At 45.5% G+C, this 24,193-nt stretch overlaps 1 protein-coding gene across 1 annotated transcript in view; it reads right to left on the reverse strand.

Moving 5' to 3' along the window:
- TLL2 (tolloid like 2) overlaps positions 1-24,193 on the reverse strand; it is a 2,097,051-nt gene that overhangs the window by 78,281 nt on the left and 1,994,577 nt on the right. Inside the window, exon 19 of the mRNA XM_086922321.1 lies at positions 19,729-19,942. Within this exon, the coding sequence (XP_086778447.1) occupies positions 19,729-19,942 (214 nt within the window). The remainder of the gene's footprint in view (positions 1-19,728; positions 19,943-24,193) is intronic.

Here is a 24,193-nt window from a genome sequence, read left to right on the forward strand (position 1 = left end):
ACTCCCTGCAAGCAGGACCACTTTGGCCAAAGCGCATGCTCTGGTAACAAGTCAATGTCACCTACCATACAAAATCCAGATCTACTATTAGTACTCCCTGCAAGCAGGACCACTTTAGCCAAAGCACATGGCAAAGTGAAAACAAACTTTGGGTCACGCTCCATATATAAAGTCCAGATAGTCTCCTTCATGAGGAAGATGATAGTAGTGAGGTGAACAATTTGGATACTGTTAGCGATCTGTATTTGGACCTCCAAAACACCAGTAACTTGCATCTTTCTGCAGAGGTTGACTGAAATTTGGTGGCCTCTTTGGCGGACTATCTTTCTTTTAATGTTGTCCTGTGCAAGGCAGATGAGGTCCTAGAATTGCCTTTTTCAGTTGCAGAACTTAAGGCTAACCTAGGTACAGATATGTTCTAACTCAGCGTATCCACATCAGAACTCCTGTTGCTTTACAACAAGGCTCCTCCTCAGTATTATTTTGCACATCTCAAATAGGCGGATCTCTGCTCTGACCATCAAAAGGCACTGTCATTAGCCATCTCCTAGAAATCTAAAATGTTAACCCTCTCACTTTTCATGTGGGTGGCTCGTATTAGAGGTTTCCTCTTGCTCCAAGCTTAACTCCAATTTATTTTCCTCCATTCCACCCAGCAGACAGCCGAAATAGAGTGAAGAGGTAGGAAAGAAAGTGTTCTCTTTGTTGAGTGTGGCTCTTTGTGCCTGTAATCTTGCATGTCTATTGGTTTGCTATTCCCATGCCCTTGTCATTTTGCGCATATGGCATTTTTGCTTTTAGTAGACCATGTGAATGACCACTTTGCCAAAGTAATTTCTGATGGATTTGGGCCACCAAGAAAATTCTTAGATTAATTTGGACTCAAAGAGATTTAAATAAGGTCACACAACTACTTACTCTTGGGGCTTGGTTAACTTTGCTTACCAGTTCCAGCAAAACATTTCAAAGGTGGCTTCAGAGTTCAGTTGTATTAGCAACATCATCTTCTTTTAGCCTCACTGACATCCAAATGAGTTTTCAATTGCTGCAGGGGTGGGTAGATGTTGGAGGGAGAGGGGGATTGGAGTGCCAAGCCCAACGGCTGCAGTCCCTTTTTTCTTCTTTATTTGCAAACCATTTTTGTGCATCTTCAGAGGAGCGCATGTGACCTTTAGGAAGGGGGTACCCTTCTATCTGATGCACTGGAAATACATTACTTTGAGCCACTAGGTCCTTCAGAGTATATATGGGGATACACCCTCCCTTTGCAAAAGTCCTCACCCTCATCCCTCATGTTTTTCTGTCTCCCAGCCGGCCATGCCATTTTATCTCTCCCTACTTTGGGGAAAGTTACAACAGAGCTGATTAAAGAGCACGAGAGGGGGCTTGTTTGCTACTTCCAATTTGCCTAGTCCCAAAGAAGGGCTGGATCTCTACCCCATTCTGGTCTTAATGTCCTGTATTACATTTTTTCACAGGGAGATCTTTGTGATGTTTTCCCTGGCACATTTCCTATTATCCCTGCAGTTTGGAGATCATAATCATTTGTTCTAATAATTGTATATTGTGTGCATTGGTTGTGCAGTCTCACAGAGATGTTCTTTGTCAGGAGTTTCACTCACTATCTGTTTGCACCACGTGTCTTCACTGATCATTTCAGTGATTGTGGTGGATTTTCAAAGGTCAGAGACACATGTATTTTGTGCGGATCACGGACTTGATGCTGACTGTGGGCCAGCTTCAGAGTGCAATGTTTTAGTCTTAAATTGGGGTTTTCCTGCATCAACATAAAATCCTCACCTTCAGATACTGGGCCTCTTCTTCATCATGGATAAGTGGGGTACAGTTACAGGCATCCTCAGGAATTTCCATCCTTCGAAGAGGGTTTGAGACATTGAGGGAACACTCTTGATACTTTGGGAGACAGCACAAACAATCAAGGCAGTATTTGTTCACATCCCAAGTGCCTGAAAGCTCCCACGCTATGGCTTTGGGCCTGTAATTATGAGGCCTTGTTGCCTTCCAATCATCTGGCCAGCTCGGTGAATGTGAGAGCAGGTATTCTCAATGAGGGTCATCTTGTTGAAAACGAGTTGATTTACTGAGAAGTAGTACAGGCTATCTTCTTTCAGCAGGGCACCACTCTAGAAAATCTAGTGTCTTTCATTAAAGCACTCAGTGGTGTAGTAATGATCCTTCATTTCCAGCTGGAAGGGCCTCTGGGAGATGCATTCCTCTTTGGTTTGAACTATTACAATTAGCACCCATTTTCTTCAATTCTTCTAATTTCTTGTGCTCTGAATAAACTTTGTCAGGGCCAGGTACAGGTTTTCTTGGATCATTCACATTTGCATGAGTGGATGTGGGGGGCAAAAAGGTCTGCTACCCTTCTCTCCCCATCCATATCCGTTTAATGGTAAATCACCTTCATTGATGGTAGGGGCGGGGGCATGGCCTAGCCGAGCAGCAGGATGGCCGCTCGGTGAGAGGGCTCTGCCGGCCGAGGACTGATCTCGCAAAAATCCTTCTGCACACGAGACAAAGAAGCATCGTATTTGGCGCTGCTTGCACTACAAACTTGTTGTGCACCTGGCGCACTGTAAGAAACCACATTTGAAGTGACCTAAGGGCTCCGCTTCGGCCGCTGATTGTGGCAGAAGGGCGGGTCATGTTGGGCCTTGTGTGCGGGCCGGACCCCGCTGCTTGCGTAGCCCAGTGCCCGAAGGTGAGCATGTACTAGCTGTGCGGAGGATGGGATCGGCGTTGGATGGGATCCTATGACAGACCATGGCACAACAAGCAAAGAGTTGGCAGAGTGGGAGGCTCTAGTAAGCTGCTCTCCCTTGATGGCGTACTGTGTGCTCAAGGGGCGCCATATCCGTGAGAACAAGCAAAGCTGTAAATGCGCCATTGTGGGCGGTGCCCCAAGGCCTTTGTGGCGGTGAACTGGGCCTAATATTAAGCTGCACTGTGATAAAAGTCTCGGAGGGCACTAGCATATATATCCCTCATAGCCCAGAGAGACATTTGTGTGTGGAGCAGAGAGATCTGCCGCCCTGCGAATCATTGTAGATGGATGAGCACTGTTGAAGCATAGTTGAGCTGATGCTGTGTTGTGCCGGACCCCACGACTAGGCGCATTGTGCGCATCACTGCCTGGAGTGAAGTGCTGGTGAGCAGACCTGTGACAATAGCAGGAGCTCGATTTGTGGCGGAGAGCCCTGCCTCTGTATATGCGCAGGAGCCTGAAAAAGCACTAAACAAGTGAGGCTACGCTGCAGCTGTAAGTACACATTGGACCCCAAAATCAGCCTGGTTGAAGACACTGCCAGTTGTGGCACTGGTAATTCGTTCCCCCCCAGATGGTATTACACTTGGTTTGTGGATATGGCGTGCCGCTCCAGAGTCGTCGCGTGAAGCCGGAGACTCGCTTGCACAAGGTGGATTGCATTATAGTCACAACTGTGCACTGGGATATACATTTCTCCACAAAGGGTATTATGCACGTGGCACTGGTGATTTGCCCCATCCGGTCAGAAACTCACTCCCTCCAGGAGCAGAGAGTGTCATAACCATATAAGTGGATGCGGCCAGAATTGCATTGACATCGGTGGAAATACACTAGACCCACCGGTGAGATGCAGACCTTTTCCTAGGCACCTTGAGGTCATTGACACCAAGGGGGCTAACATTGAAGGGTTCATCTTGCAAAACGTGGCACCCATTAGGTCGATCCATCAGTACGTCCTTGTGGTTCAGCGGCAACCCGCTCACGAGATTGCAGTAGTTTTAGCCGTGGTGCCGGGGACACGCACTTAGCAAGAAAGGGGGTGCCTAGATACTTCAATCTTTTGCCAGCGCTCCACAGTGTCGCAAATACCACGTCGTGCTCAATTGGTGATCAAGCTGAGTGAGTGCACATAAGTCTAGAACTGGGCGGGGTGTGCTAGGACACTATCAATTATCTACCACTACTTGTATAGCACCACTGGGAGCACAAAATTGGAAAACAGATACAAAGCAACCAAAACTGACATTTGAAAATTAAAGACAAACTCGTCAGGGAAATGCCGACCCAGACCCAGACACGGCGCATGGCCCACTATATGACACAGAAGGTGGGAATGCCAATCTCCACAGTCTCTTACTGGAAATGAAGTCCAATCTCAAAACTATTGACTCCAAACTCGATGGCCTAAATGCAGAGCTCGACCAGGTCAAAACTCAAGTGAATACCCATGAACTCCGGTTAGACCAGCTCGAGAATCGCCATACTGAAGTGCACAAGTTTCAGGTTCACACCACAGAGCAACTGCTGAATATGGAACGGGTCCTTACAGTCATAAGGGCCAAAAATTATGATTTGGAGGCTCGCTCTCAGAGGAACAATATTCACCTCACAGGTATTCCGGAAACCACGGCTACTGGGAAAATGGAACTCCTCTTGGAGGAACTGATAAAAGATATCTTTGGGTCTGAGTGGTCTGCAATGTTTATTGTGGAGCGGGCCCACCCTGCTCTGGGTCCTAGACTTCTGTTCTAGGTCCTAGAGGCACGACCCCCAGGCCGATCCTTGCTAAAATATAAAATATTAAACTATCGTGACAGGGATGCTATACTCAAGGAGGCCAGGGAACGTGGTCAAATTTCGTACAAAGGGAATAATGTCTTATTCTACCCTGACTTTACTCCTGGTGTCCAAACGGTACGTCTAGAATTCACCCAAGCCAAGAAGATCCTGCAGCAAGCTGGCGTGCCATACGAGCTTCTCTACCCTGTCAAGCTAAAGGTCTTTCATGAACATGACACACACTTTTTTACAGATGCAATGTCGGTGTTAAAATTTGCTAAACATATCTGTGGGACAAACAAACAGCGGCATTCCACATAACCCATGGTACGAGACAAGGCTGTCCCCTTTCACCCTTCCTTTTTGCAATAGCGTTAGAACCACATGCAGCGCGGCTGTGGCAAAATCATGCAGAGAGGGGACTGAGTTTCACATCCAGAGGGATAATAATATCACAATATGCTGATGATATCACTTTATATATAAAGAATCCCCGAACTAATTTACAGTCAGCACTGCGGGAAATCACACAATTTGGAGGCCTGTCAGGCATACAGATTAATTGGAAGACATCTACGTTATTCCCACTGACTGAGGACACTACCCCATTTGAATTAAATTACCCGCTATGTTGGGCAGAGGGTCCAGTAAAATATCTAGGGATCTGTTTAAGCAGAGACATCCATGAGTTATGGAACATGAATATGGGTAGTACCAATACATGGTTAGAGGGCCACTCGTACAGAGGTTGCTTGTCTCCCTGAACTCTGCCTTTCGCTGCAGGAGCAGCTTACTTGCCTACCTGCCACTCTCCAGGACTAAACCATTGGCGTGAGGAGCAGCGCGTGAGCGAGGCCGCAGAGGAGGTGAGAGGTGCGGCTCCGGGACTGCGAGGACCAGCAAGCAACACCAACAGCTGGTCCTCTTCCCGAGGGAGCCGCGCCCCCTCCCAGTGCCACGCCCCCAGCCAGCGCCCATAACCTCTCGTGGCCCCCGCTTCGCGGGTGCCACTCGTACAGAGGTTGCTTGTCTCCCTGAACTCTGCCTTTCGCTGCAGGAGCAGCTTACTTGCCTACCTGCCACTCTCCAGGACTAAACCATCGGCGTGAGGAGCAGCGCGTGAGCGAGGCCGCAGAGGAGGTGAGAGGTGCGGCCCCGGGACTGCGAGGACCAGCAAGCAACACCAACAGCTGGTCCTCTTCCCGAGGGAGCCGCGCCCCCTCCCAGTGCCACGCCCCCAGCCAGCGCCCATAACCTCTCGCGGCCCCCGCTTCGCGGGAGCCACTCGTACAGAGGTTGCTTGTCTCCCTGAACTCTGCCTTTCGCTGCAGGAGCAGCTTACTTGCCTACCTGCCACTCTCCAGGACTAAACCATCGGCGTGAGGAGCAGCGCGTGAGCGAGGCCGCAGAGGAGGTGAGAGGTGCGGCTCCGGGACTGCGAGGACCAGCAAGCAACACCAACAGCTGGTCCTCTTCCCGAGGAAGCCGCGCCCCCTCCCAGTGCCACGCCCCCAGCCAGCGCCCATAACCTCTTGCGGCCCCCGCTTCGCGGGTGCCACTCGTACAGAGGTTGCTTGTCTCCCTGAACTCTGCCTTTCGCTGCAGGAGCAGCTTACTTGCCTACCTGCCACTCTCCAGGACTAAACCATCGGCGTGAGGAGCAGCGCGTGAGCGAGGCTGCAGAGGAGGTGAGAGGTGCGGCCCCGGGACTGCGAGGACCAGCAAGCAACACCAACAGCTGGTCCTCTTCCCGAGGGAGCCGCGCCCCCTCCCAGTGCCACGCCTCCTTTGATCTCATAGTTATTTAAGAAAGACCACCTCACGCAACGCGGGACGCGCGCGGGTCGCAGCCCGGGCCCATTGTTGCCCGTTAGTGCCCGGTAGCGACCGGACCGGGCCACCTCCCTTTCATCACCGAAACCCCAGCCAGCAGACTACATCATGCCGCCGAAAACCAGGAGTACCTCAAAGACCAAATCCAAACACGCTCAGGAGGTAGCTCAAATAACCGGGCCAATTGACTGATTCATCTCACGGACTCATGAGGTAATCAATCAGAGTATCGCCCTCATGGAAAAGAGAGTGTCACTAGACCTCATGAACGCGAATGCGAAACGATCTTCCTTAGGCACCATAGCAAATGCCACCTCTCCCATTCATCTCAACTCCCAAAACTGTTCCCTTCCCGTGACTTTGTCTGCTCCCGACATAAACACAGTTCCATCTATAGTAGATCTCTCCGTAACACAATCTGAGTCTGACCTTTCACTAACTTCGGACAATTTAGAGGCAACCCCCGATCTGGCGGCTTGTCAAACTCAGGAGGAAGCCCAGACTAATGTTAATCTGCACCTTCAAGGAGAAAGGGAAGGAGCCATCCCAAAACAAAATACCACAAAAACTGCTGGTAACGCAGCAGCCATAGCTCCCCGTTCAGATCATGCTATAACCCACCCAAACCTCACAACGCAACAAAACACACTACTCCCTCCTGTAGCTAACCCCACCCATTTTACAATTTCAAATGAGGCTACCGATAACTTCTGCAGAACATGCAAAGTTACCTCACAAGTTTTGACCACAACAAAAGATCTCTTGTTCCAGTACCTGAAACCCATTCAACTCAGCATCAGAAACATAGAAGCCCAGTTGACCATAATTTCCGCAACACTCCTTGACACTAATAGGCGCATAGAAATAAAGGGCCAGAGAAATCCTCCGCAGCCTTCTAAAACACACTTTCAAGCGCAACCACCCAAAGCATCAAAACGAACAAATCCGACTACCTTACCCTCAACAAGCCACAAACAAAACACTACGAACCAAAATCCGCTAATTACAACGCCCCAACCACAGCGGAGCAAAACCACTGCTGTATCAAACCAACAAACTCAAAGTACAGGTCCAGCCACCCTAGATACTCCAGGACCAGTGACAAACAATTTTAGCAAAGTTCACCCCGCAAAAAACCCAGCATCTCTTTTACCAAAACCAGCGGCCCCCCAGCCTTCTCTTAAAAACATCACAAAAAAAACACCAGTAACCAGACGTCCAGCCCACCTGCCTCCAGAAGCCACTCCCTATACAATAGTACTCACAGGCGTACCAGAGCTAACCGACGATACACCTGAAACTGCATGGTCACTTAAAAACAAGGTCATGCAATGGCTAAGCATTAACAGGCCTTTAGAACCCCATCTCTCTGGAGGGATCTCCACAGTCCGCAGGGTAGTTTGGGTAGGCAAAACAACAAAAACGACCCGCGGAGACTGTATTATAGTAACATGCAGAGACCCCTCCACAGTGGACTACATTTGCGCCTGGCCCTCACTGGAAAAAAAGGGGGGGATTGATGCCCGGCATCTTTCTTTCTTTTACCCTTCAGCGAGACAACATCGCTATACTCCACCCTGGTCTTGGCACCAGACCCCTAAAGAACCATGGAACCAAGAACCACGGAACCAGATGGAGTATACATACGACCATGGAGGCAGAAATGCCACGAGAGAAAGGCCAAGGCAATACTGGCAAGACAGACCTTTTCAATCTTATGAAGGCTGGCAGGGCTTTCCAACGCAAAACCGTTTCGACTGTCTAGAGATGGTCGATTGACCACCCAGGGACGAACCTAGACATATAAACATCATTACCATATCACAACCAACTAACTTTGCACAGCAGCTAGTATCTTTGGAGCCTTCTCCTGACAATTATAAAAACCTAATCCAGGAATCGCTAACTGCTTCCCCCAATACTCCTAACAAAGTTACCCACACAACCTCCACAGTTGAAGACGGAACCACCCCCGGCTTGTACCACCAGCCAATCATAGCTCCTAAAGCTTCTGTCAAACCCCCACAGGTCCAACTACATCAACTGCCAGGAACCCAGACTGCAAACACCCCGTCAGTTTCACCACATGTCTCTGCAGACACCACAAACCTGAGTTTCTCCACCGCATATTGGAATATTGCAGGCCTGACCTCAAAAATATCACTGGCCTTATGACTTGACACAGCAAGGCAACATCAGATACTGTGCCAACAAGAAACCTGGTGCACAATCCCATTACATCTTGTGGGATACAAAACTTTTTTCACCCCTGCAGTACCAGGAAATATGGGCAGACCGAAGGGGGGCTTACGACCTACGTCGCCAATACCCTTCCCCTCAGAGTGAAATTATTAAAGGAGTCACCTACTTTCCAAATCATGCAAATCATGCAGATAACAGCATCCAAAGATAATAACTATATACTCATAAACTACTACAATAACTCCGGCACTTCGGAATGCTGGTCAAACCTAGAAGAGATAGCTACATTCCTAACCTCACTCCAAAACGACAACAATATATCTACAATTCACTTCATCTGGGGTGGCGACTTCAACTTCCCTTTATGACCAGCAAGCAACACCAACAGCTGGTCCTCTTCCCGAGGAAGCCGCGCCCCCTCCCAGTGCCACGCCCCCAGCCAGCGCCCATAACCTCTTGCGGCCCCCGCTTCGCGGGTGCCACTCGTACAGAGGTTGCTTGTCTCCCTGAACTCTGCCTTTCGCTGCAGGAGCAGCTTACTTGCCTACCTGCCACTCTCCAGGACTAAACCATCGGCGTGAGGAGCAGCGCGTGAGCGAGGCTGCAGAGGAGGTGAGAGGTGCGGCCCCGGGACTGCGAGGACCAGCAAGCAACACCAACAGCTGGTCCTCTTCCCGAGGGAGCCGCGCCCCCTCCCAGTGCCACGCCTCCTTTGATCTCATAGTTATTTAAGAAAGACCACCTCACGCAACGCGGGACGCGCGCGGGTCGCAGCCCGGGCCCATTGTTGCCCGTTAGTGCCCGGTAGCGACCGGACCGGGCCACCTCCCTTTCATCACCGAAACCCCAGCCAGCAGACTACATCATGCCGCCGAAAACCAGGAGTACCTCAAAGACCAAATCCAAACACGCTCAGGAGGTAGCTCAAATAACCGGGCCAATTGACTGATTCATCTCACGGACTCATGAGGTAATCAATCAGAGTATCGCCCTCATGGAAAAGAGAGTGTCACTAGACCTCATGAACGCGAATGCGAAACGATCTTCCTTAGGCACCATAGCAAATGCCACCTCTCCCATTCATCTCAACTCCCAAAACTGTTCCCTTCCCGTGACTTTGTCTGCTCCCGACATAAACACAGTTCCATCTATAGTAGATCTCTCCGTAACACAATCTGAGTCTGACCTTTCACTAACTTCGGACAATTTAGAGGCAACCCCCGATCTGGCGGCTTGTCAAACTCAGGAGGAAGCCCAGACTAATGTTAATCTGCACCTTCAAGGAGAAAGGGAAGGAGCCATCCCAAAACAAAATACCACAAAAACTGCTGGTAACGCAGCAGCCATAGCTCCCCGTTCAGATCATGCTATAACCCACCCAAACCTCACAACGCAACAAAACACACTACTCCCTCCTGTAGCTAACCCCACCCATTTTACAATTTCAAATGAGGCTACCGATAACTTCTGCAGAACATGCAAAGTTACCTCACAAGTTTTGACCACAACAAAAGATCTCTTGTTCCAGTACCTGAAACCCATTCAACTCAGCATCAGAAACATAGAAGCCCAGTTGACCATAATTTCCGCAACACTCCTTGACACTAATAGGCGCATAGAAATAAAGGGCCAGAGAAATCCTCCGCAGCCTTCTAAAACACACTTTCAAGCGCAACCACCCAAAGCATCAAAACGAACAAATCCGACTACCTTACCCTCAACAAGCCACAAACAAAACACTACGAACCAAAATCCGCTAATTACAACGCCCCAACCACAGCGGAGCAAAACCACTGCTGTATCAAACCAACAAACTCAAAGTACAGGTCCAGCCACCCTAGATACTCCAGGACCAGTGACAAACAATTTTAGCAAAGTTCACCCCGCAAAAAACCCAGCATCTCTTTTACCAAAACCAGCGGCCCCCCAGCCTTCTCTTAAAAACATCACAAAAAAAACACCAGTAACCAGACGTCCAGCCCACCTGCCTCCAGAAGCCACTCCCTATACAATAGTACTCACAGGCGTACCAGAGCTAACCGACGATACACCTGAAACTGCATGGTCACTTAAAAACAAGGTCATGCAATGGCTAAGCATTAACAGGCCTTTAGAACCCCATCTCTCTGGAGGGATCTCCACAGTCCGCAGGGTAGTTTGGGTAGGCAAAACAACAAAAACGACCCGCGGAGACTGTATTATAGTAACATGCAGAGACCCCTCCACAGTGGACTACATTTGCGCCTGGCCCTCACTGGAAAAAAAGGGGGGGATTGATGCCCGGCATCTTTCTTTCTTTTACCCTTCAGCGAGACAACATCGCTATACTCCACCCTGGTCTTGGCACCAGACCCCTAAAGAACCATGGAACCAAGAACCACGGAACCAGATGGAGTATACATACGACCATGGAGGCAGAAATGCCACGAGAGAAAGGCCAAGGCAATACTGGCAAGACAGACCTTTTCAATCTTATGAAGGCTGGCAGGGCTTTCCAACGCAAAACCGTTTCGACTGTCTAGAGATGGTCGATTGACCACCCAGGGACGAACCTAGACATATAAACATCATTACCATATCACAACCAACTAACTTTGCACAGCAGCTAGTATCTTTGGAGCCTTCTCCTGACAATTATAAAAACCTAATCCAGGAATCGCTAACTGCTTCCCCCAATACTCCTAACAAAGTTACCCACACAACCTCCACAGTTGAAGACGGAACCACCCCCGGCTTGTACCACCAGCCAATCATAGCTCCTAAAGCTTCTGTCAAACCCCCACAGGTCCAACTACATCAACTGCCAGGAACCCAGACTGCAAACACCCCGTCAGTTTCACCACATGTCTCTGCAGACACCACAAACCTGAGTTTCTCCACCGCATATTGGAATATTGCAGGCCTGACCTCAAAAATATCACTGGCCTTATGACTTGACACAGCAAGGCAACATCAGATACTGTGCCAACAAGAAACCTGGTGCACAATCCCATTACATCTTGTGGGATACAAAACTTTTTTCACCCCTGCAGTACCAGGAAATATGGGCAGACCGAAGGGGGGCTTACGACCTACGTCGCCAATACCCTTCCCCTCAGAGTGAAATTATTAAAGGAGTCACCTACTTTCCAAATCATGCAAATCATGCAGATAACAGCATCCAAAGATAATAACTATATACTCATAAACTACTACAATAACTCCGGCACTTCGGAATGCTGGTCAAACCTAGAAGAGATAGCTACATTCCTAACCTCACTCCAAAACGACAACAATATATCTACAATTCACTTCATCTGGGGTGGCGACTTCAACTTCCCTTTATGCCCAAACCGCAAAAATGGAAACTGTGGTCTCCAGAACGAACTTGGGAATCCTACTCCTCACTTCGCCCACTCGACATGTGGCAACAAACTCAACAAAATCCTATTCGCCTTGGATATGGATTATGTTAATGAATTGGTTGACCCGCAGCAGGATTACTCACCCACCTTCCACGGGCGAGGCTACTCCACAACCATAGACTATATAATAGCCTCAAACTCACTCAAAGGGCAATTAACGAACTATGAAATTGGGTCAAACCCAATAAGCGACCACTACCCGCTCAGCATGAAAATCAACATTAAACGGGCAGGAGCACATCCTGCAAAGTTAAGTTCCCTTAACCAACATTCAGTGTCCATAAACAAACTGAATGGGTACACAGTCAAATGGGCAAAGATCGACCCGGAAGAGGTAACACAGAGGGTCCTCGAAAAAACAGAACAATGGTTATCCAAATGTACGTCTCTGGAGACACCACCGCAAATAATTGTCAGTTGTTTCCAAAGTATCCAGGAAACAATAAGGGATGAGTTATTTGTCAACTTAAAAAACAAGACTAAGTCGCCCACCACGAGATGGTTCGAACCGCTTGTCGGAAGGCACTTACATCTCTTAAAGAAGCTTTGAGTAAGCCTACGAGAGACCCCCAGGAAATCTCCTACCTGAGGAAAAATTATAACTCTGCTCGGCGAGACCGCAAAAAACAAATCAAACAAGATCTTTGGCTACGTTTACACGATAGTGCCCGAAGGAAAGACAGCACTGCATTCTGGCAAACCATAAGTTCTCCATTCTTGGCCAATAGCACAGACCCTGAACAACTTGACGTGGCAATAACCGAGGATGATTGGGTCTCCCACTTTGCAAAAATTTTTGGAACACCTCCAGACTCCGTAGCAAACAATCCAACATATGAGGTCCAGCCGACGGAAAACAACATCTATCCGATTAAGATATATTTTTCTCTTAATGAAATTATAAAAGCAATCAGGGCTTCAAAAACTGGTAAGGCCCCCGGCCCCGATGGGGTTCCAATGGACTTGTTCCTCCACGATGTAGACTTCTGGTCAAAAATAATCACCCGGGTCATGTCAGCAGTAGTTTCAACCAGCCTTTTCCACTCATGGTCAACTTCAATCCTACTACCCATTTTCAAAAAAGGCGACCGCAACGATCCCGCCTGCTATAGACCAATCTCCCTTCTGGACTTCATGGGTAAGATTGCAGGTCGACTACTCCTGGACCGACTACAATCTTGGGCCCGGGAGAATAACATCATAACCGACCTGCAATACGGTTTCCAGAAGGGGCTCGGGACCATGGAGCAGGCCCTCAACCTTGTTCTTCTGGCTGGTAAATACGCTCACGCCAAAGGAGGTAACATCTTCCTCGTCTATGTCGACCTAAGTGCGGCATTTGACTGCGTCCAGCATGCGAAACTTTGGCAAATATTAACCGACCTTGGTGTGGATCCCCCGATATTAACTTTTCTCCGAGAACTCTACACAAATGCTGAAGGCCGAGTACGATTTGGTACCAGCGGCGAACTGTCACGACCATTTCAAATAAAGAAGGGAGTAAGGCAGGGATGTGTACTGGCTCCCTTCCTGTTCAACCTTTATACAAATGGGCTTGAACAGGCTATGCTGGAAGGGAGCCAGGACCTGCCCCAGATAAATCATCGCCCGATACCCACTCTCCTGTATGCTGACGATTCAGTAATTCTAGCACGGACTTTAAATCAACTCCAGCTACAACTCAACAAATACACAGCATTCATGGATTCACTCGGTCTCAAAATTAACATCAAGAAAACCTTTACAATGCATATCGGCCCCAGGATTAAAAATTCCAAACCCATAATGGTTGACAATAACAAACTGGAAAAAACCCCGGTTTACCCATACCTGGGCATCCTAGTGGATGACGCAATGAATTGGCAAAAGGCAATCGAAGCCAGAAATCTTCATTTCCGCCGTGCAACCTCAGCACTAACCTCTTTCTCGAGGAAATTGGGGAAACCAGCTCCACCTGAACTCCTGACCATATACTATGCAAAATGCCAAAGCGTGGCCACCTACGGAGCTGGAATCTGGGGCCATGGACGTATCGACCAGCTACAGGTCACTGAAAATGCTTTTATAAAGTACATCCTAGCCCTTCCTCGAAGTTCCCCGATATTAGCCTCACACCGGGAGCTTGGCATGGAATACATCATCGACACCATCCGATGCCAGGCTATCTTACTATGGCATCGAATATGGTGCAATCCCGAAAGCCATCTAACTCGCTCCCTCATTACTGATTGTTTAGCCCTGACAAACTGGCGAAAAATCCCGTGGCTAAACTACATATGTAATTTCTTTAAAGACCTGGACCGCAAGTCCTATTTTGATGATCCTCCCTCAGTGGAAGATATTTCCAGGAAACAGCTAAAGCTAATGTGTTTGGGCCATCTGAGGGACCTTCGGAACCAGGCAGAGATTATTAAACCACAAAACGAAAAAATCTGTGCACAACAGTCTGGAAAATGCATACAGCCTTACCTGACGTACTTTTTATCCAATCACGAAAAGTTCCTACTAACAAGACTACGCTTTAACATTTTCTTCCGTTTAGTTTCATTTCCGCAAATGCAAAACTGGTCTCATAACTTGATGAAGTGCCCCTGTGACGGAATCTCCCCACAATCCAAGATCCATGTCGTCCTTTTCTGCAAATATTATAAGCTACCAAGGAAAACATGGATTATCCCTATTCTCCGATCCAGTGGACTCAGACAATCCTATCCAGCATTTTTTTACCTGCAATCTTTAAAATCGCCACATGAAGCTAAACTCATAGTGACTTTTCTTAAAGCAGTCTTAACAATACGTCGCAATATTTTTAGCTAAACCAGAACTGTTTAAAATTGTAAAAACTATTTTTTCTAACGTCTTTTTCTACTGTGACTTAATTTCTTTGTGACTTTATCTTTTTTCTTACTTATGTGCTTAAAACTTTTAAAAATGTACTTTTTATGATTATTCAAACTGATAATCGAATAAAAGTTGATGAAACTAGAACTGAAACTAGGTTAGAGGGGAAAATTAAACTTTGGTCCACACTTCCATTGTCCCTTGTGGATAGGATAGCTGTTGCTAAAATGGTGGTCCTTCCCAAATTTCTTTACGTTTTCGTCAATGTTCCTCTAATACTCACTCGGGCATTCTTTATCAAACTTCGCTTGTTGTTGATCTCTTTGGTGGGGCGGGAGGGCAGGCTAGAGTCGATTGGGAAAGACTGACTCTTTCTCAGAGTCAGGGAGGATTGGGGGCATCAGATTTCTCTTTATATGCATTCTGCACTCAGTCTCAATTTTTACCTTTTTAGATACACCCAAACCCCTTTCAGCCACATGTGGCAGTTGAGTGTGATGCAGCTTCGCCTACTCCCTTAGAAGTGGCACTGTACCAACTCTATAAACGCCCCGTCATACCATTGATACCACAGTAATACTGCGATGGGTCTGGGACAACCTCCGACATAGAGCTAATACACCCACGTTATACACCCCCTTGATATTTCTGGCCAAAAACCCACAAATACCCCCATTGGAGGATCAAGGTTCCATAGCGAGGGCTAGGAGATTAGGTATTACTAGACTCTCACCTCTATGCAAACACACCATCCAGTGACCGCTCCGAAACATAGGGAGCAATGGAATACTGAGTTGCACCCACACAATACAGAAGAGGAATGGAAATGTTGCTATGCGCAGCTTGAACAATTGTCTCCAAACTATAAATATAGGTTAATTCACTTCAAATTCCTCAACCAATACTATAGAACACCTATACAATTGTTCCGTATGGGTCTCAGGCCCAGTGCAGAGTGCTGGAAGTGTCCCTCAGATCAGGCAACTTTCCTGCATCTGGCCTGGAGTTGCCCCCACACAGCGGTGTGTTGGACAGAGATATTTCAAACCATAAGTGATATACTCATGATACATATTGAACACACAGCACTAACGGGGTTATTGGGTTATGTAAAGGAAGCCCCAGTTGGGGTGCGCAGATTGTTACCCATGTTGGTATTATTAGCAAAACATAGGATCGTCACGACATGAGGCAGATCGTGCCCTCCCTTGCTAAATGATTGGATTCTTGATGTAACATTCTGTCAAGAGGAGCTCGCTGCATTCTGGGAGTTAATGCCTTTCGCGTCTTGGCCAAAGGATATTTGGGGTCCATTTGTGAATTGGCTGAGGGTGGCGGGACCTGATACACCAGACCTCGGTGAGGCGGTTGTGGACAGTTGACTTGCCTTCCAATTACATGTGAATGTTTAATGTATACTCATGCCTGTGTTACTTAGTATGCTAGTCTCCTACATAGTGCTAATATTGATTCATCAAATGTTGAGAGTGGTGCCTCTGTTGAGCGTTGGTCAATGTATAATCAAAATTGCGTGCCCATACTTACTATATATTTCTCACTGTATGCATTTTCTAAGCTGCCAATTTTTTTTTTTAAATAAAAATGATGGTAGGGGCAGGTTCTTCATTTGAGCTTGCACGCCATTCTTCTAGCAAAATCATGGTTGACATTTGCTGGAAAAATGTTATTTTTGGTGCACTAAAGAGAAGGTTGTTTCTCTTTAGCAAAGGTTATCAGATGTGTTAAAATGTGTGCTATATTTGGCTCAGTAAGGCTATGCTGTGGGGTTTTGTGTTTGACAAACCAATCACCGTTGCTTTCTTTGAAGGGGCTTTCTCATATGTTCACAGGTTTTCATCTATAAGTTGGACCTTACTTCGTGCTTATTTTTGCAAATGCCTAAATATTCAAACCTGGTCCCAGTTGACGCTTGAGACTGTTTTCCTTCATCACATCTATATGATATGTTGCAGAATGCATCCGTCCTTCATAGCATTCTCTTCTGAAAAACTGGTGCTCTGAAAATAGGCTTTTCTTTTTCTGACAGTGTTATTCACGTTTTATGTTGGCCAATCCATTACGTTATCATTATTCCTTCTGCCTCCTTATCTTGCCAGAGAGGAGGCTGCACTGCATGTATCTATACAGTGTTTGCGGGTTTACATTTAGTGAACTCGACAATATGCCTAGCTGTTTGGTTCTTATTCGATAACATGACTCCAGAGAGTGTAAGGTGATCCAGAAATTGTCTAATTCTACTTCTTAGTGGATTGTTCTTTGCATTAAAATCTGCTATATTATATATAAAAAAATAGTGTCCCAGTTTATAGTCCATCAGGACAAATATCGTTTTTGTGACCATTGTTGAGGGCTAATGTTGTCCCGGCTATCAGTTGGGTTGTGATATGGGGTTCTGTCCACACGTTTACCAGGCATTACTCCATTTACTAAGAGGTCTGCATGGATGGCCACTTTGAAGTCTCAGTATTGCAAGACTTCTTGGTTCAACAGCCTCCTTAGATAGACCTTCTAGTGAGTACTTCCTGAGTATTGATTCAGGAGGTGAGGAATCTTCAGTCAGAAGCATCCATAAGAGAATTGCTACTTACCTCTTGTGAGCATTTTTCTGTCTACCTACCAATTGCTTCAGGACTTGCTCTCATTACTCCATCTGAGTAGTCGAGATGTTTAATAAGGAACTAAGATAGCTTTCTGCACTGCAGTCGAAACAATTTTGTCAATCCCATTTCCAACAGTAAGATTGTGGAAAAAATGACAGGAAAGGATGTCAGAGCGCTAGATGGCATCATATGTGGCCTTCTGAAATTGCATCTGAAAGAGGTACTAGAGTGAAGTTAAAGAACAACGACTGACGGTCCATATTTGGTAATACCGACAGGAGCATTAGAGTGCTCAGAAGAAGTGCTGATGAATGAGTAAGCATATTGTGAGGTGGAAGTCATGTAGGGGTGTCCAGTTCAAGCCAACTGGTAACTAATATAGTGGCAACAGTGTTGAGGATGATGTACACAAGTTGGGTGGCAAGTACCACTGCTGGTATTCCTAAATTGCCTATGTTCTGGTATATAGTGTCCCTGATTGCAGAGTTTGTGCTATCCTTCATCTGTTTTTTAAACTGTGTGAATTGAATGCAAATTTACCTGTTATTTTAAAATTGTATGTAGCGCATAGGACGGCTGCTCCGATACCCCAGCTGATCCCGCTCATCCCCTCCTCACAACGAATCATGCTGAGTAGGGGCGGAACTGGGGGCGGGCCAGGAGATTTAAGCAACCGCAGCGCGGGGAAACATTCCTTAGGCCTTAGTCGCTACCATTAGAACACTGCTCAGGCACGCTCATTGCCACCATTGGAATTAAGAGAATGGGGTGACCCAAAACGTCAAAAAGACCTGGGTGATAAATGTTATTCAAAAACAATGGTCTCAGACTATTATTTTTACTCAAGACAAATAAATCAAGTGATTATTTAAACCTTCTCTTAGTTGTGGGACATGTCCAACAGATCAGCCCAATTCATTCAATGATTTTTATATACACAAAAACAAAAAAGCAACAGCAATAATTATAGATTCAGGGCAATTTTTAATTCATTGCATTCATGGCTATCTCAATATATAAAAAGTTTTGGTTGCCCAAAGAAGAATGTGCAGGAAATTGAAATGTAGAGTGCTTAATAGAAAAGTAGAAAAAGAGAGCATAGAGTAAAATTTACAATTTTATATATACATGCAGTAAATTCGCACAATAGACAATTTCTAAATGGCCTGGTGTGTAGTATAGATTCTAAACACTTTTTAATGGAGACATTGCTTCCAAATTTGTATTGCACTATAAAGTGTGTAACACCATCCAGGACAGAAATTCTACAGCGTCGACGTTTCGACTCGTCTTGGGGCCTTAAGGCAAATTAAACCGTGGCCATGCGAGTCTTCATCAGGACTACAATTGTGGGCAACCAGAAGAGTAGCACAAGCCCCAACAGTAGTAGGGGACAAGGTGGTAATATCTTCACTCTTGTTCCAAGGATTAGGAAATTAATACCTTTTTCATAAGGCGGGCCTGATTTATTTATTCAACCAGATGTTGCAGGCTCAAGGTCTCTGCTTCCTCGATTTTCATAGAGATTAAATTGGTCCCGTTATGTAACGACCAGTCAGCCCATTTAATCGACCGGCTGGAGGATTATGCCGCAGTTTGCTAGGGTAAGATAAAATCAGCCCTTCGACTTCCAATGCGCAACGACTCCCAAGTTAGTCACAAACGCTCGGTGTTCAGTTCCGAGTGTGAATGCGAAGACACACTCGGAACTGAACGTCGGATACATTTTAAAAAATCATTAAATAACTATAAATATTTGAAAACAATTATTTCTTAACTTTCTGACCTGGAAACAACTTGTTAGTTTATGGTATTAGCGCATGGTAGTCAAACGCCATACCAGTTTCACAGGCTATTAGTAAATCAAGTTGGCCTAACCCCCCCCCCCTTTTGTTAGCACTACAGCACGGTGGCCGTCTTAGGGTAGTAAGAAAAATGACCCAGTATCTCTCTTTGAGAGTGTCTATCCTCCATAGATGAGAAACAACAGAAACAAGATCACATTTATAGTTTTCATTTGCAAGAACATTTAATTTGGCAACAAAGTGGCACTTTAATAAGGGTGACATAGGTGAACCACCCATTATGAGATATGGTCTGTAAAGAGGAAGAGCGTAACAAAGATTGCTGGTAAGTATTCAGGTAGTATTGAAGACATCTATGATAGCCAATGAAATAATGATATCTTTGCTGAAATGCTACACCACTAGAACATGACAGTAAACTCAATTTGGTTGCTTTGTTATGCACAATGCACCTGTGCTGTGCTTGGCCTGGAATCCTTTCCTTTGAACAGAGGCATCCGAATAAAACCTGAGGAACATTCTGTTAGCTGTTGACACAACAGGATCAGGTGCCTTGCTGCCACAAAAACGACCAAGGAAAGGTGACTTGCTGTTTGGACCATCGTACATTTCCAAGTGATCATAGGCACATTCTTGATGCTGTTCTATTTCAAAATCATTAAAGACCTGTGGCAGAAAGAAATAAAGAACAATAAGACTGTAGACCAGCTGTTAACACACCAATAAAAAAGTCTGTTAAGTGGAGTGGAAAATAAAATTACACTTTCTGGATTATTATTTTCATCCAATTTACACATCAGATTCCCAGCATTTTTAGTGATTCACTGGTAACTCAGTAAGGTTCCAATATAACACATACTCAAGCAGAGCTTGAGTTGCTCTTTATTTCCCAAATGTGTTCGGAGTAGTTTCTGTCCAACTAGCGGAACCCAATACAAATTACTGTTCAAGAACTGCTGGATTTGTTCATGTACTTCTGTATGTGTTAGGTTTCTAGTGACGTTCGACTCCCCACACACATTCCTTTTACAGATGTGATGCCAGGGAAGGGCAGTAACATTTCCCAGAGAATAGTCATCAAACAAAGAAAGAATAAGATTGAACTTAGATAGGTACAACATAAATTTCTACAAGTTGCAAAGTTGCTCAATTACTGGTGGCGATGTAAAATAAACAATCAAACAATCAAAGGTGGGAGTGAAAAGGAAAAAGGTAGAATTGTCCTCCTCTTAATATTGTTATTCAACACTGGGATTCTACCATTTATTATATGGATATATACATGTATATTTGTGTGCTATTTATATTTGAGGTGTTGATCATACATAATTGATGGTGTCATAAAAAGATCTACTCACCTTCTCTTAATTTGAGGAAGAGCAATATTTCAAAAAATTTAAAATACCCCTCACACACTGAAACCTGATTCAGTGCATTGCTTCAACATTGGGGTCTTCCCAACCCTCTATGGAACGGGGCGTGCTACGACCTACGTAGACGTGGGAGCACTTTATTTAGTGATAACTGAATATGTGTAGTGCGTGGGATTGTGAAAAAAAGGGGTGTACAATGGTTAAAATGTCTCTGGCTGCTGGAGAAAATATACTTTATTGCCTTCCCTAGCTGAGAATAGTAAAAATGGGGAGGTGTAGATGGTGTACTATGAGGAGTCACCTTCTACAAGGTCGACATGCTTCAAAAGCCATCCCCTTGGCTTTCTTCCTCAGGACCAAAAAACTATCCCCATTACACCTCACTGGGTGATATAATAATAAATGTACATATGCCTGCTGGTCACAAGTACTGTCCTCTGTTCTCTATTTGGGCAGTTGACAACATATACCAGTAGTATATCCTGAAAAAAACCTGAAATGAAAAGCATAGTAGATAAGCAACGGCTTTCATCATTTATCACATCATATATTCACATCACCATCACGTGGAAAGTATAATGCTCTTTGTCACTGTGATATATTTCTCTTATGCCACCTTGTTGTGGGTATTTGTACCACTTGGTGAATATCCTCTACTCATATGCCAGCTAAAAAAACACTCGTTGTTGTAGTGCCCAGTTTCAAATTTATACAGAACTCTTTCATACATATGTCAGGTTTAGCAAATTACATCTTTTGTTCCAAAACATTCATACATATTAAAAAGGAAGTTATATACAATTGTTATGTGCTCCAAGTGGTCTTAGGTAGATTTTCAAAACAACTATGCACTCACTCTTTTCGAAGTACACTCTCATGGCGTGCATTTGAAGTTTGGTATATGTTCAACAAACGTCAGTGCACTCGCTCTTTATAAAATGTGCTCCCATGGCGTGCTGTTTATAAATAAAGTTGGCATGTATGCTCTCAAAGGAACATGCCATCAAAGGTTGCTATAAATACATACATCCCTATGTTATCGTTACCACTCCATGAGTTGTCACGAGGTGTAAGGGTGCCTTCAATTAGGTACTTTGGGTATTTAGAAACACAGTTGGAAAAGAAGGTTTTAACACCGTAATTGTTGTGGTATCCAAGATAAACGCGGTCTCTTTGGCTTTTTTAAAGACATGCCATTGTCTTACTTACATTCTGGAAGGAGCGCAGTCACCAAGAAATTACCTTCTCGTGGCTCACCGGAACCTGGTCTGAGGTTTGTCAGAGCCCAGCGTTTTAACGTGTGTGTCGTGCATGGAGGCGTGCTCAAATAAGGAAACAGCTGGGGGGAGAAAAGCACCCTCAATTCAGCTACCCATAATTGAAAGTCGGTATGGACCTGGTAGGGCCTCTAACTTCATTCGCAAGGGAGCACAGATATGTTCTAGTCTTAATAGACGGTATCCCGAAGTCTTCCCTCTGACCAGTATGACCAACTGTGGTTCAAGTCATGATTTCCTTTTTCTCAAGGGTCGGGATCCCGTTGGAAATCCTAAAGGATCAGGAAACCTCCACTTTAAGTCCCGCCTCATGTCACATATCTGCAGAGTGTTAGGGATTGGACAAATACAGACTTCTGTGTACCATCCCCAAACCGATGGCCTTGTGGAGCGTTACAACAGAACTTTTAAAAGTATGCTCCACAAGGTCATCCCGGAGACAGGGTAGGATTCGTATAGGAAGCTACCATTGGTTTTGTTTGCAATAAGATTGCATGAACAGCGGTCCACAGGCTTCTCCCCTTTTGAACTGATATTCTGGGGAAAAGCCAGGTCCTTCTTGGATATGGCGGCGAAACAAAGGGAGAATGAAGATGAGGAAGGGTTACCGGAGCTGGAATATGCAGCCAACTTAAAAGATACTTTGAGACTGTTATGGAGTCAAGTACATGACCATATGGAAAAATCTCAAGAGGCTCAGAAGAAGTATTATTGTAGGGCAGGTATTTAAGGGAATTTACCCCTGGGGACAAGGTACTCATACTCCTTCCATCTACAGATAATAAACTTCTGACCCAATGGCAGGGACCCTTTATCATAGAAAAGAAAATAACTCCTGTTACCTGCAGTGTCCTTTTACCACTTCCTTCAGGAAGCAACCAAATACATCAAGTCAACCTCTTAACAAAATGGGAGGAACCATGCACCCATAGAGAATAGCATATTCCTGTTCATTAAGTCAGTAATGCCAAACAGGTAGTGTCCCTTTGCTCTCTAGTCAGGAAACTGAAACAGAGCCAGTGAAGATGGGGACTGTTATGACCCCTGCACAGAAACAACAACTTCTTCACTTACTAGATGACTATCCAGGCCTTTTTTCCACCACCCCAGGATTAACTCCCCTTGCGTATCACAATATAGTCTCTTTGGATAATAAGATAGTAAATCTAAAACCATACCGCATATCAGCTGGGCAAAGGGAGGCTGTGGGTGGAGAAAGAGGTGACAGCTATGTTGCAATCCAAGATTATAGAGCCCTTACAGTGTAATTTGTGTTCCCCAGTGGTGCTTGTCTCCCACACCAGATGGTAGCTTGCGCTTTGCATTGACTTTCGACAAGTCAATAAAATCACCAAATTTGTCATCTACCCCATGTCACGAATCGATGAATTGATCATGACGCTGTCTATGTTTGATCTCATGAAGGGGTATTGGCAAATTCCCCAAGCCAAGGATAAAACAGCCTTCTCGACCCCTTCAGGGCTCTATCACTTCAAAGTTCTTCCTTTTGGCTTACACAGGGCACTAGTCGCTTTTCAATAGCTCATGGACAACAATTTTAGGCCCAATAATGGTTATGCAGATGCATATCTGGACAACATAGTTCTTTTCAGTCCCACCTGGGAAGAACATTTGTTACACCTGACTTCAGTATTCACTGCTATTCAAGCGGCAAGCCTGACTATAAACCCAAAACAGTCCTGTTAGTCACAAACACTACCTAGTATCTAGGATATACAATCCAGTAAGGGCTCATAAAACCACAGATAGACAAAGTAGAAGCCATTAGGAAAATCCCCACTCCCATGAGTAAACGGGATATACGCTCCTTTTTGGGATTATTGGGTCTTACGTCAGTTCATCCACAATTTTCAGCAAAAACCAGTCCTCTTTCCGACCTTCTGACAAACCAATATCCATCACGTATCCCGGTATGGAAATCAGAACATGACAGAAGTTTCCAAACTCTGAAGGACTCCATTCGCAAAGGACGAGTTCTGCATTGTTTTGCTGACCGATGCTTCAGGACAAGGTCTGGGTGCTGGTCTTTACCAACCCGACTCAAGCGACAATCTAAAACCCCTTCTATATAATAGTAGGAAACTCTTACACTGAGAAATTCATTATTCTACAATCGAAAAAGAGTCCTTGGCCATAACATGGGCTATAGAAGCACCACAATAATACATTTTGGGACGTACATTTTTGGTCCTCACTAACCATGCGCCCCTTACTTGGCTGTTTCAAAACAAAGAATCCAATTCTCA

This window comes from Lissotriton vulgaris, chromosome 5 (assembly GCF_964263255.1).
Source record: "Lissotriton vulgaris chromosome 5, aLisVul1.2, whole genome shotgun sequence".
Classification (NCBI taxonomy): Eukaryota; Metazoa; Chordata; class Amphibia; order Caudata; family Salamandridae; genus Lissotriton; species Lissotriton vulgaris.